Genomic DNA, 14,967 nt, shown 5'->3' on the forward strand with positions numbered 1-14,967 from the left:
AGAAAGACTATAAAATATTTGTTAACTAATTGAAATCTCTTAACTAGATGATGCCCCAATTGCCTGAATCTCTGGATACACGTTTCAATTTCTATTTGAATATCTTGCCGTTGGTCAATCCACTTGGTTTTTGGGGTGCTTTGATTTTGGGCGTTGCTCTGTTGGGTTATGCCATCACTCGTGCCACTCTACACATGTCCAGCTATGCCCGCCAGGCAGCCAACATTTCGGATGGCAAATATGCACGAGCCAATCTTCTTCAGAACCTAACAGGAGCTGGCAACCATCAGGTCTATAGTCCATGTGAATTGAAGTTACTGGATGATATGCCAGGCGGCAAAAAGCATGTGATCATACGATCAGGTAACGAGGATCAAGATCAATTGGGATTCCAAGAGCGTCGTCGTCAGTCTGCCTACGCTTTGGAACTGGAGCCAGCTCTATCAGATGAAGCCGAGGAGGATGGCGGCGGCAGTAGCAGCAGCAGCAGCGATGAGGGTAACGAGTGCGATACAATTACTCTTAGTCGCAACTCCACCACATCCAGTTCATGCATAGAAGTGGAGCACTGTGACGATGATGATGATATATGCATCGACTGCTTCAATGATGAAGACTTGGATGCAGATCGAGTTAGTAGGAAAGCAGCTGCGGGCGACAAGCAACAAGTAAGTGTCAAATTGGCGATGCTAATCTAGAGATTTTACAGCCAACTAGAGTGTATTTAAGTGAAACTAGTTCATAATGATATCTCTTACACCCGGAAAACACATTGACGATTGGTAGAAAGATATATATTTATAATTTAAATTTCGAATTTGCGAGATATTTTTAAATAGATCGTAAAAATTCAAGTAATTCATTTAAGAGTTTTCAAATGAATAGATTTTATTTAAACATTTTCTTAAGGCACTCTTTGCATCACTGAGACCGCAGTCGGTTATGTCATTTAGGTGACGATTTAATTTTAAAGCCGCCCGCCTAGTAAGGAAATCAAAGCGCGCCAGGCTGTCTAACGTGTCTGTTAGCTGCGATTGTGCCTTGTCGTTGATTGCTCCGCGATTGGTTGTTTATAGCCAAATTCACAAAAGTCATTAAACGAAATTCATTAAGCCTTGGCAACAGTTAAAAAGTGAATAGAAGAAAGCAAACCAAAGGCCGAACTCGTTTTTTTGTGGATAATCAAATGAGCCGCACGCTTTGGATTTATTTTTCACATGTCTTCAAAAAAATAAAAATCCCACTTAACTTACATTCTGGGTGGGGATTTTGGCTTGAAACTGTATTTGACAACCAAAAATGTGTTAATTAATTGCAAACCTTTTTTAATCTTTGCTTTCTTTTCCTTTTCTGTTTCAGTTGGCCGTCAGCTTTGCCAGCAGCGGATTTGCCAGTTCCCCTGCCTCAGCCCAAAGTTCCAGTTCTCAAGTGAATGTGGATAGCGCAAAGAGTTGGATGCTCTATCCACATCCCGAACAACAATTTGGCGGGACAATGAGCAAAAATGTTTAGAATCAGGAATTTCTATAAGTTTAGCTTAGCTGATAGTTTTTCTTTTAGGTTGTCGGTTACAATTAGATATTAATATTTTTAGTTTTTAGTGTATAGTGTAGTTCGGGTATCTTTTTCTTCGGGTTGGCAACAACATTAACGCTGCTTTTTTTTTTTAATTTTTTTTGGTTTTTTATATAGCAATTTATATTAGTGTACAAAATATGAAAACCAAATTTAGTGGTTTTATTACTGTGATAGCTTTAGAAAACAACAGGAAGAAAAAAGGAAAGAAGAAAAAAACGTTTAGCGTTGTCCAACAGAACAACGAATCAAGAAAAATAATAAACAGACCCGTGCATACTATATATCCATTGTATATAGCAAAAAGAAAAACTATCATTTTAAAAAATGATATTTACCTTAACTTTACATGGCGTTATTTATATGCAAGTATATATAAAAGTCGATTTAGAGTATAAGTTTAAGTTTGTAATTATCCTTTGTATGCCGCCTCCATGAGGCGGTAGTCAAATGGGATAAGAAAACAAATCCATAATTTGAATTTAACTATGAATTAAAGCAAATTATTTATAAAACAAAAGAGATAGAAAAAAACCAGAAATAAGAAAATTGCAACGAATTGTAGTACAAGTTGCTAAGAATTGCTGTGATTTTGTATTGAAGAGTTATTATCTTAGCCCTAGCAAATAAAAGCGAAATAATTATTAAATCTTGAAGTGTATTAATTTTATTATGGGTTGGCAGGTTTCATAACTCAAAAGTACAAAAAAAAATCAGTACGAGTATACTCAGAATTTTTAGTACAAATTTAAAACTAAATTTTGAATCAAATGTTGGGCGCAATTTCAGTTTAAAATTCTGTTACGTTGCTCTTCACGTTACGTTATTGTAACAATCGCTGTTAACTTCACGTAAGCTATGTTAACATGCAACAGCTGATTGCCAGTGCTGCAAAAAGTTTTCGCATAGCACCGTCCCAGTAGGAAATAAGACATTACCCCACTGACACCACCTGAAACCGCTTTATATGTGCCCTATGTTCAAGTGTGTAATTCCAAGTGGGTTATAAGAAAGTGCAACAATTGGCATAGAATCATTCAAGAAGGCGGTGAAATACTTGCTTGGTAACTAATGTTATATTATATGTCATAATTATGTGTGAAAAAATTTGGATTTAATATAAGCAACAGGTACAACAATACCACCAGCTGGGCATAGGGGCGGCACAACACTTTCGTTGTGTTGAAGGAATCAGAATCAAGAGCGGAACTTTGGACTGTGAGTGTTTGTTTTTGTTGGACTTTTGTTTATTTTTGCTCTCACTTTCAAAGCCAGCCCCAACGTTGACGCCAGCAGCGCAGTCGCAGTGGTAGTTGGCAGAGCACTTTTTAAAAAATTCAGTTAAGAAACCCCAAACCGGTCGCTGATAGCAGTTCCTATTGCTGCTCTGTTACTGTTACTGCACTTCTGTCTACGTGGACTGACAAGATTTTTGATAATTTTGGTTTTAGTTTTGCGTGTGCTTTCAATTTAGTTAATTGCCAATTGCGAGTGGAGCCCAAGCTCCATTGCTACTGCCCTCAACTACTGCTGGCGTTAATCTTGCCGCAATTTTCCTTTGTTTATCGCTCTTTAATTGAGATTATGTACAAATATCAAAGGTGAAATAGTCCCACAAACAAATACAAATATAGGCTAAAAACCACTGTGCCTTTAAATCCATTTACAGCTCACCCAGTGATTTAATTAAGAAACCAAACGTCGAAATGAGATTCCTTAACAATGGACGGGTTTTCTGGAATATGGTAAGTCATCGATTATTTTTGTTTTGCTTAATGTCCTTTGATTAACCATCTCTTCTTTAGACCAAGCATTCCATTAACTATCAGTCGGGTAATGCAGCCGTAAGGCTAATCCCCGCCAGCTATAGCAGTAAAAGTTCCGATCCTCCTGCTGAACCCAGAAACAAACAAAATCTATTGACATACCATGTGTTGCCCCTGAAGGAAACGTTGGATAAGTTTACGGCAACCGTTGAACCTTTGCTATCTCCTGCGGAATTCGAACAGCAAAAGAAAATCAACGAGGAATTCCTTTGTACTGAGGGTGGCAAATTGCAGAAACTTTTGGAAGCTGTCGGTGCCAAGGAGAAGAACTGGTTAGCCCATCGTTGGTTGAATGCCGCCTATTTGCAATACCGGGATCCGGTTACAGTTTACGTTAGTCCTGGCATGACATTCCCCCGCCAAGAATTCAAAGATACTAACGCCTTTTTGGACTATACATCCAAAGTCGTATATGGTCTGGGCGAATTCAATGACCTTGTCAAATGTGGCAAAATACCAATTGTGAAAATGGGCAAAAATGAGCTCGATAATAGCCAATTCGGCAAAGTGTTTGGAACCTGCCGCATACCAAAACCAGTCACAGATGAAATAGTCTACAATCCCCGATCCGATTATGTGGTGGTCATCTATAAGAATCATGTAAATCAATACTAAACGAAAACCCATAAATTTATTAATTCCTTTCTATTAATTTTAGTTCTACAAGCTGAGGATTTACAACAATCAGGGTGAGCTTTTATCTGCTGGCTGTTTACGCGAACAATTGCAAAACATTTTGCAAAAGGAAACGAGTCATGGTGTTCCCTACGGCATTCTAACTACTGATAATCGCGATAATTGGGCAACGGCCTACGAGCAACTTTGTAAACAGTCTGGCAATAAGGACTCCTTTGCTACAATTCAAGGAGCCCTCTTCACCGTCTCCCTGGACGACTGCACTGATCTACCAAAGGGAGAGGAGACAAATCAATTAATTTTAAGTTTGATTCATGGCGGTGGCAGCAAAGTAAACAGTGGCAATCGTTGGATGGACAAGACTATACAGTTGGTAGTCAATCCTAATGGAAATGTCGGTTTCACCTATGAACATTCGCCTGCTGAGGGTCAGCCAATTGCCATGATGATGGACTATGTAGTCAAAAAGATGTAAGTTGAACTGATATTCACACTTCAAAGTTCCATATGCTTATTCAATTAAAATTTTAGGAAAGAGGATCCCAATTTTGGTAAAATCGGAGCCAGCAAAGTCGACGAAGAGGCCAAGAAACTTAAATTCTCTGCACCAGATGATTGCATTAACAAATCGCTAACTACAGCCACAACGAATATTGACAAATTGGTCGAGAAACTGCAAATGAAGGTGCTTAAATTTGAGGGCTATGGCAAAGGATTCATTAAGAAGCAACGTCTGGGTCCAGATAGTTTTGTCCAAATGGCACTACAATTGGCTTTCTTCAAGTAAATACAGGAAATTACTCTTCTAATCCTAATTAGTAGTATAATACAATTGTTTTCCCCCACTTTAGAATGCATAATGAGCCAGCCGCCCAATATGAATCTGCCCACTTACGAATTTTTGAAGGCGGACGCACTGAGACCATACGCTCTTGCTCCAACGAATCGTTAAAATTCTGCAAAACCATGGTGAATTCGAGTGCAACTGCCCAGGAAAAGGCTGATGCCCTGCGTGCTGCTGTTACCAGCCATCAAGCTTATACAAGATTAGCTCTACAGGGACGTGGTGTAGACCGTCATCTGCTGGGCTTAAAATTAATGGCTTTGGAAAATAGCCAGCCCATCCCAAAGTTCTATTCGTCACCTGGTTTTGTCAAGTCGGCAAGTTTCCGTATGTCTACCTCTCAAGTGGCTACTTTATACGACGCCTTCATGGGCTATGGGCCAGCTGTTGATAATGGTTACGCTTGTTGCTATAATCCACGCGAAAACGATATTATTTTAGCCATCTCCAATTGGCGTTTCAGCGTGACAGATCATTTGAAGTATGCCCAGACGCTGGAGAGTGCATTTTGCATGATGAAGGAAGTATTGGAGCAAGCAACGCCTCCCCCAGTAGCCCCTGCAAAATCTAAATTGTAAATCCTCTTATAAATTTATTTATTCCGGACAAAATTGTTATACCAGTTCAAAAGTTGAGATTAACTAACGTGGTTTTTCTCTTTTAAATTTAACCCGTTTCTAAAATATATATATTTTATGAATTTAATAATATGAGAGTTATTTTTTAATATGAACTGAAAAGTAAGTTGCCTAGGTAAAGGATACAAATAAGTTGTGGCAACTTCGAATTTTGCAGCTAGATTTTGTTTCACAGTGTATTTGTCAAAAGAAAAATGGCTCAGGCTTTAAATATTTGGTTTAATTTCATTTATTCATTGTAGTTCCAGTCAAGTCCTAATCCTTTTTGCAATGGTAGCAGCTACAAGATGTGGCACTCTTGAATGTGACATTCCTTATCCCTTCAATGCACAAGACGCGTCGCTGGATCTAAAAGAAGTGAAACTAGCTACTATCCAAGTTACATATATTTTACTGCTTTTACCTCTTCGGATTTCATCATGTTGCAGCATTGACCGACACTGACCACCGGCTTGGGTGTCCTAAAGAGGCCAGTTAAGGAAGCTCCTTGCCATGGCACCGAAGGCACAGCATACGACTCACAGAATCCTCGACAGGCATTTGTGGTAATGGTGAACTCCACACAATCTGGTATGGATATCTTGCGGGTATGCCCCACTTTATGGCAACCAGGACGTAACCAGACATCTTTCATATTTGATTCGGTGGGCACTAGAAACCACGCACAGCAGCCGAGCAATAAAATAAACAACTGACATAGCTTCATCTTGATTCAACTGTTTCCTGGCAATGGTTGTGCATTGGGTTTTTATACCACACGGATGGCGATGGCGGTGGCGACGACTGCGCAGATTTCCAGCTTTGAAGGGATTAACGCAATGGTCTGCATCTAATCGGGGGGTGGAGTTCGGGTTGATGTTACCTTAAATATTCATTATGCATTTCGGATTAATGACTTGGAAAAGAACGAATTCTCTAAAAATACAGTTTCTCCTTTTCTTTTTATTTAAATCTAAGTATTTTTGTACTCGATGTAATATTAATTTATTCCAATTACAAAAAATAAGATTGTAAGCCCAACGAACTGATGTCTTTAAATTTTAAACTAACCAAAAGACTTAGAACAACAATAAAAAAAAAAAACAATTTTAATAATCTCAAGTCTTCATTTTTTTGATAAAACTTCAAACCCTTTTTTGAGATATATACACTCGATTCCGAAAATAATAATCATTCTTTTTCGAATTATTCAACATTTAATATTATTGTATAAAATTAAAAGCAATAGTTTTTCGAACTTTTAGCTTCCCATTCATAATTAATTTGTATATTTTAGGCAATAGTTAAACACTTTTTCATTTAAAATTCTGCAATTTTTTAACAATAATTTCCTTTAAAACAAACAAAACATATAAAAACTTTTGACAAACTTAAAAAGTTGTAACAAAAGTAATTTTTAAATTTTATTAAAATAAAATTTGGCACACAAAACATTCATGAGCGATAGAATTGCCTCAATTTGACTTCAGGTTTTAAAAATTTCACTAAATTTAAAAAATCAAACCTTAACATATAATTGTATAAATAAAACTATGAAACTAAAAATAGAACAAGAAAAGAAAAATCTCGTTTCTTTGGCATTATGTTGATCATATTTTAAATTATTTGATATTGAGTTTTTAGAATCGGTTGAACTGGTTCTCTTTATAATTTTTTGTCATGGTGGGCCTTTAGTTTTATGTTGTATGGGTACGATTTGGGCTTAGTAGCCCAATTTCGTTTGTTTCGAGAACTGTCTCGTTGTTGTTGATTAATTAAGGAACATTATTCCTATTCCTATAGTTGAATACGGGAGATCTCTCCTCCACATAAATATACAAAAAAACAACAAAAAACGCGTTTCATTTGGTGGGATTGCGCTGATCGTGGTGAAAAATTAATATATATTGGATGGCCATCATTATCTAGCTATCAACAACTTGAACCCACACGATCTTTTAATAAGGACAAGGACCCAGTGATGAATCAAAATAATCATATTAATAACAACAACAATCATTTGCATGGCCTAAATGAGGGCGGTATATTGGCGGTATTGGCACCTGAACTCTCGTTAGAAACAATCGATATCGATCCAATGGATGCACAATATCAAGGTGACGAACTGGCCAATGTTAGTCTAAGCCCAACAATGAAATCGTCAGCTAAATCATTGGCACCAACTGTAAGCGATCAGGCCCTAAATACCCTCAACGAACTACGTGAGGCAAATCTGTTGTGCGATGCACAAATTTCAGTGGGTGAGCAGGCATTTAATGTACATCGCGCCATAATGTGCTCATGCAGCTCGTATTTTCGGTGAGTTGGCCTTTGTGGAGGTGGGTAACTCCTCCCGATGGCTAATAGGATACAGTGGGAGTACGGATTAAGTAAAGCAATCAACGTTTTTCTTAGAGAGAACTTTAATTGTGCATCTTTTTTCTTCCTTAAGCTTTCATACTAAAATTTTAACCCAAGATAAGCCTAACCCACATGTTCATATGTTGATGATTCTTAGAGTTCTATCTTCAATTCATTTAACGTTTATTTCTCGCTTAGCGCACAGTTCACAGGATTCAATGCGGCTAGTCATGGAGCCGGCGCCGCTGGCAACAAAGAGAATCAGATCATTCATATACCCGGCATTAGTGCGGCCATCATGAACTGTGTCATCCAATATGCATATCTGCGTAAGACCAACATATGCGATGACAATGTGCACGAGCTGCTCATATGTGCTGATTATGTGGGCATGGTGGGGCTAGTCAAACAGTGCAAGGACTACCTGAGTCGAACTCTAACGCCAGAGAATTGTGTCAGCACCATGGGATTCGCACGGTAAGTAGCAGGGAGGAGGAAGAGGAGTTGGCGCACATCTCAATCACTTGTTCACTTCTTGGTTATTAACCAAAGCCATTTTTAATTGGTCTTTTATTGTTTATTCCACTTGTGAACGATTAGCTTTCGCTTCCTCGAGGACTTGTATGAAAAGTCGCGTAATTATACGCTGCGTTATTTCACGGAAGTGGCTGCCCGTAATACGGACATATTGGATATGAACGTCAAGGATTTCTCCGACATAATTAGCGACGATGAGCTGAACACACGCGAGGAGGACTACGTATGGAAATTGTGTGTCAAGTGGATCGATCGGGATCCAAAGAATCGCAAACAACATGTCGCTCATTTAATGACAGGAGTTCGCTTGGGCTTAATGACACCAAAGGTAGGTCACTTTATAAAAATCAATTCAAAAATTCACAAGTCTGGAAAAATTAGACAAAAAAAAAGTTAATTTCGAAAAATTGTTAGCAATTGTTGGCAAATTAAATGTTAGACACTAATTTGTAATGAGTTCTTCCTAATCTGCATTAAAGAATGCTTAATCTTTAATTAACACTTATTATTTAATAATTAAATTAAAAATAATTTAAATAATAACTTCTTAGTAATTCAAATGTTAACGGATCTAGTTTAACGTGTAAATTACTACCCCCTCTTACAAAATTTTGCCACACCTTGCGTATACGCGATTTTTAATCAACAGTTTTTTGTCTTTTGTGGTCTATTGGCAATTAATCAATCTGCCCTTAAGTTAAGTTTTCTTTCAACTAAAATTGAACTAAGAAAATATTTAAATTGTTGGGCAACTTTTCTTTTGAAATGTTTACTAGAAAATATTCGTTGTCTATTATCTACAAAAATTACAAAAAATGAATAAGAACAGCTTAAATTTTTAAATTAGAAGCGGCATTTTCTTAAATTTTGAATTCATTTTGATGTATCCTAGTCTATATTAAAGGATGTGTAAGGATGCATTTTATTTCTTTTATACTTACTGTTCTTTAGCAACAAAAAAGTTGCACGTTACTTTTGAAAATTTAATTAATGTTTTTGTACTTTCTTCTAGTGCTTCATGGAGGAGGTCAAGGAGCATCCGTATGTGATACAGTGTGAAGCCGCCAAGCCACTGATAGTGGACACATTCAAATTCATGTATGACCTGGACTTTCTAAATCCACAAGCAGATGAGGTAATGAAATGCTTTTCTTATTTTCCCACTGCAGCAGCCATTTATATGTGCCCTTTGATATGCCCTTTCAACCCAAGCTAACCACACCGCCATTGGCCATGCCCCGTCTGCCCCATGAGGTGATATTCGCTATAGGCGGTTGGAGTGGTGGCACTTCAAAGGGTTGCATCGAGACTTACGACACTCGAGCGGATCGCTGGGTGAACATCAATGCCGAGGATCCGGCCGGACCGAGAGCGTATCATGGCACAGCTGTGCTTGGTTTCAAGATATATTCGATTGGCGGCTATGATGGGGTCGAATACTTCAACACTTGCCGTGTCTTTGATGCTGTTAAGAAAAAATGGAGCGAAATCGCGCCGATGCACTGCCGCCGCTGCTATGTGAGTGTCACGGAATTGAATGGAATGATCTATGCCATTGGCGGATACGATGGCCACAATCGCCTGAACACTGTGGAGCGTTACAATCCGAAGACCAATCAATGGAGCATAATGCCACCGATGAATATGCAACGTTCGGATGCCAGTGCGTGCACCTTGCATGGACGTATCTATGCCACCGGAGGATTCAACGGCCAGGAGTGTCTGGATAGTGCAGAGTTCTATGATCCAATGACCAATGTATGGACACGCATCGCCAATATGAATCATCGCCGATCTGGAGTCAGCTGTGTGGCGTTCCGTGACCAATTGTATGTGATCGGCGGCTTCAATGGCACCGCTCGCTTGTCCACCGGCGAGAGATTCGATCCCGAAACGCAGACATGGCACTTTATAAGGGAAATGAATCATTCGCGTAGCAATTTCGGTCTGGAGATCATCGATGATATGATATTTGCCATTGGCGGCTTCAATGGTGTCTCAACGATCTCACACACCGAATGCTATGTGGTCGAAACGGACGAATGGATGGAGGCCACCGACATGAACATTGTGCGATCGGCCTTGTCTGCCAATAATGTAGCCGGTTTGCCCAACAAGCGTGATTATATCCACAAGGAGCGGGATCGTCTCATGGAGGAGCGTCGTCAGCGTTTAATGGCCACGGCCATGGCACGTGAAGATGTCGGTAGTGGTAATCTATCGCTTTCCGTAATGAATACCAATGATGGGGCCATAGATGATTACGATAGTCCAAATGATGATGATGAGATCATGGAGGAGGAGGAGCAGCAGCAACATCAACACCATCAGCATCAGCTTCAAATGTTGCCACAACCAGCTTTGCCACTGGCCTTGCCCTTGCCAGGAATCGGCGGTGGCGTTCCCGGGTTAGCTGTCCAGGCCCAGGCAGTGGCCCTGCCGCAGCCGGTGCAAATCAATCGCCTGGGCGAGGATCGTGGTGGCGTCGACCATAATCGGCGCTTTCGCGTCCAACTGCGTAATCAGAGGTATGGTTCGCATCATGAGATTCGTCGTCGTGCCTAGTTGCTGTCGTCGTCCACGTCGACGTCGTAGCCCTTCCCGGACCTGACCAACTTGCAAGAACTTACCAACCAGCCAATAACCGTCTACACACACACACACGCACACTTATACACATCATAGAGAAAGTGTCATCGTGGGTTTAGGTATTTCTTAACTCAAAACGCAGCGTAGCCCATGTCCGATTTGAAACCGTTTTTTCGATAAACGTTAACACTATAACCTACAAAATAACACTACCATCTCATTCCGTCCAACATTTCGATCATATAGTTTCTCATCCTTTAACTATCTGGCTTAACTAATTCAGGCTAAGATTGGCCAAGGACTCCAGCTTTTTTTCTGGAAAGTCTTTGCCAACTGCAAAATTCACATGGTCCAAATTACAGTACTCAAAATTTATAAGCAAAACAAAACCGAATTTTTCCAAATTTCTGGCAGTTTACCTACAAAGTTTATAAGAAGAAAAAGAAATGTATTTCTAAAAATAAAAATATAAAAAACGCTGCATCTAAATAGTAGTAAATGAAACGATTGGTCTTCTTCATTCCATAATCCATTTAAAATTTAAATAACCGACCTTATCGAAGGAGCATATGGACATTAAAGGATAATCCCTCCAAAGCGTCTGCGCCGTATCCTACCTACAAATCTCTCTGTGTATAAATAGAAGATGCTGGCCGACTGCCTCAATCAGAATGCCATCGACAGCGAGGCATGCAACATTATAACAACAAGTTCATTCGAAATATTTGCAAAGTCAAAATAGAATTATAACATCCCATTCACCACATATATAGAGTATACAAAACCGGCTTCAACAATGGCTGGCATGGCAAATTCGAATTCTATAAGACTTTTAATACTTTTTGTGTCCTTGGCCATGCAACATCTAAATGCCGCTCAATTGGTTGAACTGGAACCAATAACCACTGGTCCAACTGTGGCTCCACTGGGATGCCATCGACGTGTCTACACCTACAAGGTAAGTAGGAAAGTTAATATAAATAACTAATTACTAATTGATGGCCCAAAAGGCGAACAATAGGCTCTAGTCTCTAGTTCTTTGTCTAGTTTATTTTATTCGAAATTAATTCCTGTACCACCTGTCGTATACACAATTTTAATTGTTAATATTTGTGGCATTAGAACCCCGTTAAAATGAACAAAAAGTTCTAAAACTTTTAACAAACTAATTTTGGAATTGGTGAAAACTGAGAAGCTGATATAGTTATCTGATGGCAATATAATTTATCAGAAATTATATATTTTCAAGTAATTGGATTAGAGTCGTCCTTCAGTAGAATACGTGGAAGCCAAATAATCTTTCCATAAGTCAACAAAATAAAAAAATAATTAAAATGTTGTTTTCAAAAACAAAATAATTAAAAACTTAAAGGAAAAATCTCAAAGACATTGAAAACAAATTTGACAAAATCAGAAGAACCCCGTTAAAATGAACAAAAAGTTCTAAAACTTTTAACAAACTAATTTTGGAATTGGTGAAAACTGAGAAGCTGATATAGTTATCTGATGGCAATATAATTTATCAGAAATTATATATTTTCAAGTAATTGGATTAGAGTCGTCCTTCAGTAGAATACGTGGAAGCCAAATAATCTTTCCATAAGTCAACAAAATAAAAAAATAATTAAAATGTTGTTTTCAAAAACAAAATAATTAAAAACTTAAAGGAAAAATCTCAAAGACATTGAAAACAAATTTGACAAAATCAGATACAATCAGAAAATATAAAAAAAAATTATTCAAAAATTTAGAAAAAAATTGCTTTTAAAAGCCCTATTATATACATATATAGTTACGGTTAACAACATAGATTATGTATTCAAGAAGTATGTAATCTAAGAAATTCGAATCTTCCTTGAAAACCTTTGTCTCATCTTCTTCTGATGACGTCCCTAATAACTCATCAGTTAACTAAAATGATTATTCTTGATTTTGTTTTCAGGTTACTCAAACCGATTTAGAGGGTCGCGTCTGCTGGGACTTTGTAAGCGTCTGGTCATGTTGGGGTCGCTGTGATTCGAGTGAAATATCTGATTGGAAGTTTCCTTATAAACGGTCATTTCATCCAGTTTGTGTGCATGATCAGCGCCAGCCGGCAGTAGCCATACTGAAAAACTGTCATCCGGATGCAGATGAGTCCATTAGTCAGTATAAATACATGGAGGCAGTGAATTGTCATTGCCATACTTGCTCCACCCAGGATACTAGTTGCGAGGCTCCAGCTAATAATGTGCTCGATGACACCAATCAATCGGTTAAAGTACTGGCACTTGCAGGAGAAACCTCCCAGGAGTTGGACTATTAAATATAAAATGAACAAATTTTTCAAACAGATTGTAGCACAGTGTAGATGAGCGTCTCTTCCTTTGTCTATTATAATAAAGCTTATATTTTACGGCAAGTTGCATACCAAAGCATTTTAGTTTGTATTTTTCTGTTTTTTTGTTTGTTTTTAGTTTTATACAGAGTTGTTAAAGGATCTACTAAAGGTGATCTAGAATTTTGGTATATTTTATAACTAAAGCCTGATTGAACATAAAACGATTGACGGTCGTCTCTCGGTATCCCTAATATATATGTATATATATATATATATGTATAGTGTACGCATATTTATAATATAAAACAAAACTTCACTTCCATGATTAAGCGCTTCGAAGCGACCTACACGTCGATATTCGTGTAGTTGGGTTTCTTTTTCAATTTTTGTTGTTCGTATATCTCGGTTGGAGCTTAGAAAAAGCTATCCAATTATTGAAATCTACAGGAATTTTGGTCTTGAATCTGTACTGTTTTCTTGCGCCAGCAGGTATAAGCAGTAGAGCGACGAAATGCCAAGTCCAATAGCACCACCGAGTGCACATCTTCGGAGGCCAGCTAAAAGAGAGATGTAAATTTATTAGCTTTTGACAAGTCTTTTTGGAAATTTCAATGTTTCATTCTACCTGTTGATTTGTATAGCAGTCCAGTGGCAGATCCCGCAATCACTGTATTTACATGGTCGTCCTCACCACGAACATATTGCAACAACACTCCACATGCCGAATACAGCACCGCCAAGGTGCCTAAAGTATTCGCCGTGCCGGAACCCTGTTTCATTATGTGATTGATTAATCTGCAAATATATATAAATAATGTAAATTTAAGAATTTTATTTAATTCTATAAATACGCACTGGGTTCGTCGCAGCTTCCCCGTTTGGTTAAGTGCGTTGGTAACTTTGAAACCATTGTAGACTCCGGCCAGACCACCAACCCCGCCGCCAATCATAACCGACGTTCCTATTTGTGAGAAGGCAAGTTCAAAACGACCGCGCTGCTTATTCGCTCCCTCGGGGAATATGAACTCAGGCTGGGCCTGCTGCAGGAAGCGGGAGTCATAGTTGAGATATGGCGATACGGGTGCACTACTAAATGTGCTTGTTGCCGGCGTATATGTTTTTGTTGTTGCATCGTCAACTGTAAACGAACGAAGATAATTACAATTTCATTCAATAATTGCAATCGCAACATCATGTAACAAACGAGTCACATTGCGTAACATGCTTTTGGCTTACCGGCTGGTGCGGGCGCCAATGAGAAGGGTTTCCTTAAGTAGTCGTCACTCATTTTCTATTCTTTTTTTTTGAATTTGTTTGCGTTGTGAAGGGGGCCAAGGACTATATATACGAATTTAATGTTTACAATCAGCTGCCAAATTGAAATATTAAAGTTCACAACACACAACTGGGGGAAACCAATGTTTTCCCTGCTCGTGCTCTGCTTTTGTTTTTTGACTTTTTTTCTCTACTCTGACTGTCAATAGCGTGACATTTGGAGCTCTGCCAGTGTGACCGAACTGCAATATGTCAAATGGCGCCAGTGAGCAGTCAAATTTACACGCGTAGATAAAGAAATTCAAAAAGATCATTTGATTTGGCGGCTTTTTAAATGAAACTTTTTTTGTAGAATACAGAAATTAAGTTTCCAAAGTAATATATTCC

The 14,967-nt window shown here is 38.5% G+C and overlaps 6 protein-coding genes across 13 annotated transcripts in view; 4 read left to right on the plus strand and 2 right to left on the minus strand.

Moving 5' to 3' along the window:
* The window catches only part of LOC137580366 (scavenger receptor class B member 1), a 28,238-nt gene extending 26,014 nt beyond the window's left edge, over positions 1-2,224 (plus strand). For both annotated transcript variants that reach the window (XM_068294375.1, XM_068294374.1), the window contains 2 exons: positions 48-668; positions 1,360-2,224. In XM_068294375.1, coding sequence (XP_068150476.1) covers positions 48-668; positions 1,360-1,512 — 774 coding nt within the window. In that variant the 3' untranslated portion in view covers positions 1,513-2,224. The remainder of the gene's footprint in view (positions 1-47; positions 669-1,359) is intronic.
* Positions 2,225-2,309: 85 nt separating this feature from the next.
* CRAT (Carnitine O-Acetyl-Transferase) lies at positions 2,310-5,589 on the plus strand. 4 transcript variants are annotated; one of them, XM_068294376.1, is made up of 7 exons: positions 2,310-2,639; positions 2,700-2,793; positions 3,245-3,320; positions 3,381-4,001; positions 4,060-4,508; positions 4,569-4,820; positions 4,889-5,589. In XM_068294376.1, the coding sequence occupies exons 3-7, from the start codon at positions 3,282-3,284 to the stop codon at positions 5,457-5,459; spliced, it is 1,932 nt and encodes a 643-aa protein (XP_068150477.1). In that variant the 5' UTR covers positions 2,310-2,639; positions 2,700-2,793; positions 3,245-3,281; the 3' UTR covers positions 5,460-5,589. The 4 variants fall into 4 exon arrangements, with proteins under 4 accessions (XP_068150477.1, XP_068150478.1, XP_068150479.1 ...); XM_068294377.1 differs by having other exon boundaries at positions 2,706-2,793; XM_068294378.1 differs by lacking the exon at positions 2,310-2,639 and having other exon boundaries at positions 2,668-2,793.
* Positions 5,590-5,681: 92 nt separating this feature from the next.
* On the minus strand, positions 5,682-6,221 carry Gpa2 (Glycoprotein hormone alpha 2). The gene is made up of 2 exons (XM_068294380.1): positions 5,923-6,221; positions 5,682-5,867 (listed from the first exon to the last, which is right to left on the minus strand). The coding sequence occupies exons 1-2, from the start codon at positions 6,151-6,153 to the stop codon at positions 5,775-5,777; spliced, it is 324 nt and encodes a 107-aa protein (XP_068150481.1). The 5' UTR covers positions 6,154-6,221; the 3' UTR covers positions 5,682-5,774.
* A 1,013-nt stretch (positions 6,222-7,234) lies between these two features.
* Positions 7,235-11,468, plus strand: klhl10 (kelch-like protein 10). 4 transcript variants are annotated; one of them, XM_068295604.1, is made up of 5 exons: positions 7,235-7,817; positions 8,058-8,336; positions 8,460-8,724; positions 9,409-9,494; positions 9,566-11,468. In XM_068295604.1, the coding sequence occupies exons 1-5, from the start codon at positions 7,480-7,482 to the stop codon at positions 10,959-10,961; spliced, it is 2,364 nt and encodes a 787-aa protein (XP_068151705.1). In that variant the 5' UTR covers positions 7,235-7,479; the 3' UTR covers positions 10,962-11,468. The 4 variants fall into 4 exon arrangements, with proteins under 4 accessions (XP_068151705.1, XP_068151706.1, XP_068151707.1 ...); XM_068295605.1 differs by having other exon boundaries at positions 9,569-11,468; XM_068295606.1 differs by having other exon boundaries at positions 7,236-7,817; positions 9,409-9,531; positions 9,609-11,468.
* A 219-nt stretch (positions 11,469-11,687) lies between these two features.
* On the plus strand, positions 11,688-13,399 carry Gpb5 (Glycoprotein hormone beta 5). Its single transcript, XM_068294407.1, has 2 exons — positions 11,688-11,943; positions 12,928-13,399. The coding sequence occupies exons 1-2, from the start codon at positions 11,782-11,784 to the stop codon at positions 13,288-13,290; spliced, it is 525 nt and encodes a 174-aa protein (XP_068150508.1). The 5' UTR covers positions 11,688-11,781; the 3' UTR covers positions 13,291-13,399.
* On the minus strand, positions 13,388-14,795 carry Tim23 (translocase of inner mitochondrial membrane 23). The gene is made up of 4 exons (XM_068294406.1): positions 14,542-14,795; positions 14,161-14,443; positions 13,931-14,100; positions 13,388-13,862 (listed from the first exon to the last, which is right to left on the minus strand). Exons 1-4 carry the CDS (start codon positions 14,591-14,593, stop codon positions 13,747-13,749), a joined length of 621 nt encoding a protein of 206 aa, XP_068150507.1. The 5' UTR covers positions 14,594-14,795; the 3' UTR covers positions 13,388-13,746.
* Positions 14,796-14,967: the final 172 nt, after the last annotated feature.

Source organism: Drosophila tropicalis, unplaced genomic scaffold (assembly GCF_018151085.1).
Source record: "Drosophila tropicalis isolate 14030-0801.00 unplaced genomic scaffold, ASM1815108v1 contig_845, whole genome shotgun sequence".
In the NCBI taxonomy this organism is placed as follows: Eukaryota; Metazoa; Arthropoda; class Insecta; order Diptera; family Drosophilidae; genus Drosophila; species Drosophila tropicalis.

Coding starts and splice junctions, on each gene's coding strand:
- CRAT (XM_068294379.1), top strand. Junction 4,002..4,059: donor TGGTCATCTATAAGAATCAT/GTAAATCAATAC, acceptor TATTAATTTTAG/TTCTACAAGCTGAGGATTTA. Junction 4,821..4,888: donor CTACAATTGGCTTTCTTCAA/GTAAATACAGGA, acceptor CCCCCACTTTAG/AATGCATAATGAGCCAGCCG.
- Gpa2 (XM_068294380.1), bottom strand. CDS start 6,153: ATGAAAGATGTCTGGTTACGTCCTGGTTGCCATAAAGTGGGGCATACC. Junction 5,868..5,922: donor ACATGATGAAATCCGAAGAG/GTAAAAGCAGTA, acceptor CACTTCTTTTAG/ATCCAGCGACGCGTCTTGTG.
- klhl10 (XM_068295604.1), top strand. CDS start 7,480: ATGAATCAAAATAATCATATTAATAACAACAACAATCATTTGCATGGC. Junction 7,818..8,057: donor TCATGCAGCTCGTATTTTCG/GTGAGTTGGCCT, acceptor TTTCTCGCTTAG/CGCACAGTTCACAGGATTCA. Junction 9,495..9,565: donor GTGGACACATTCAAATTCAT/GTATGACCTGGA, acceptor TTCCCACTGCAG/CAGCCATTTATATGTGCCCT.
- Gpb5 (XM_068294407.1), top strand. CDS start 11,782: ATGGCTGGCATGGCAAATTCGAATTCTATAAGACTTTTAATACTTTTT. Junction 11,944..12,927: donor GACGTGTCTACACCTACAAG/GTAAGTAGGAAA, acceptor TTTTGTTTTCAG/GTTACTCAAACCGATTTAGA.
- Tim23 (XM_068294406.1), bottom strand. CDS start 14,593: ATGAGTGACGACTACTTAAGGAAACCCTTCTCATTGGCGCCCGCACCA. Junction 14,444..14,541: donor ATTGGCGCCCGCACCAGCCG/GTAAGCCAAAAG, acceptor GTTCGTTTACAG/TTGACGATGCAACAACAAAA. Junction 14,101..14,160: donor GGGAAGCTGCGACGAACCCA/GTGCGTATTTAT, acceptor ATATATTTGCAG/ATTAATCAATCACATAATGA.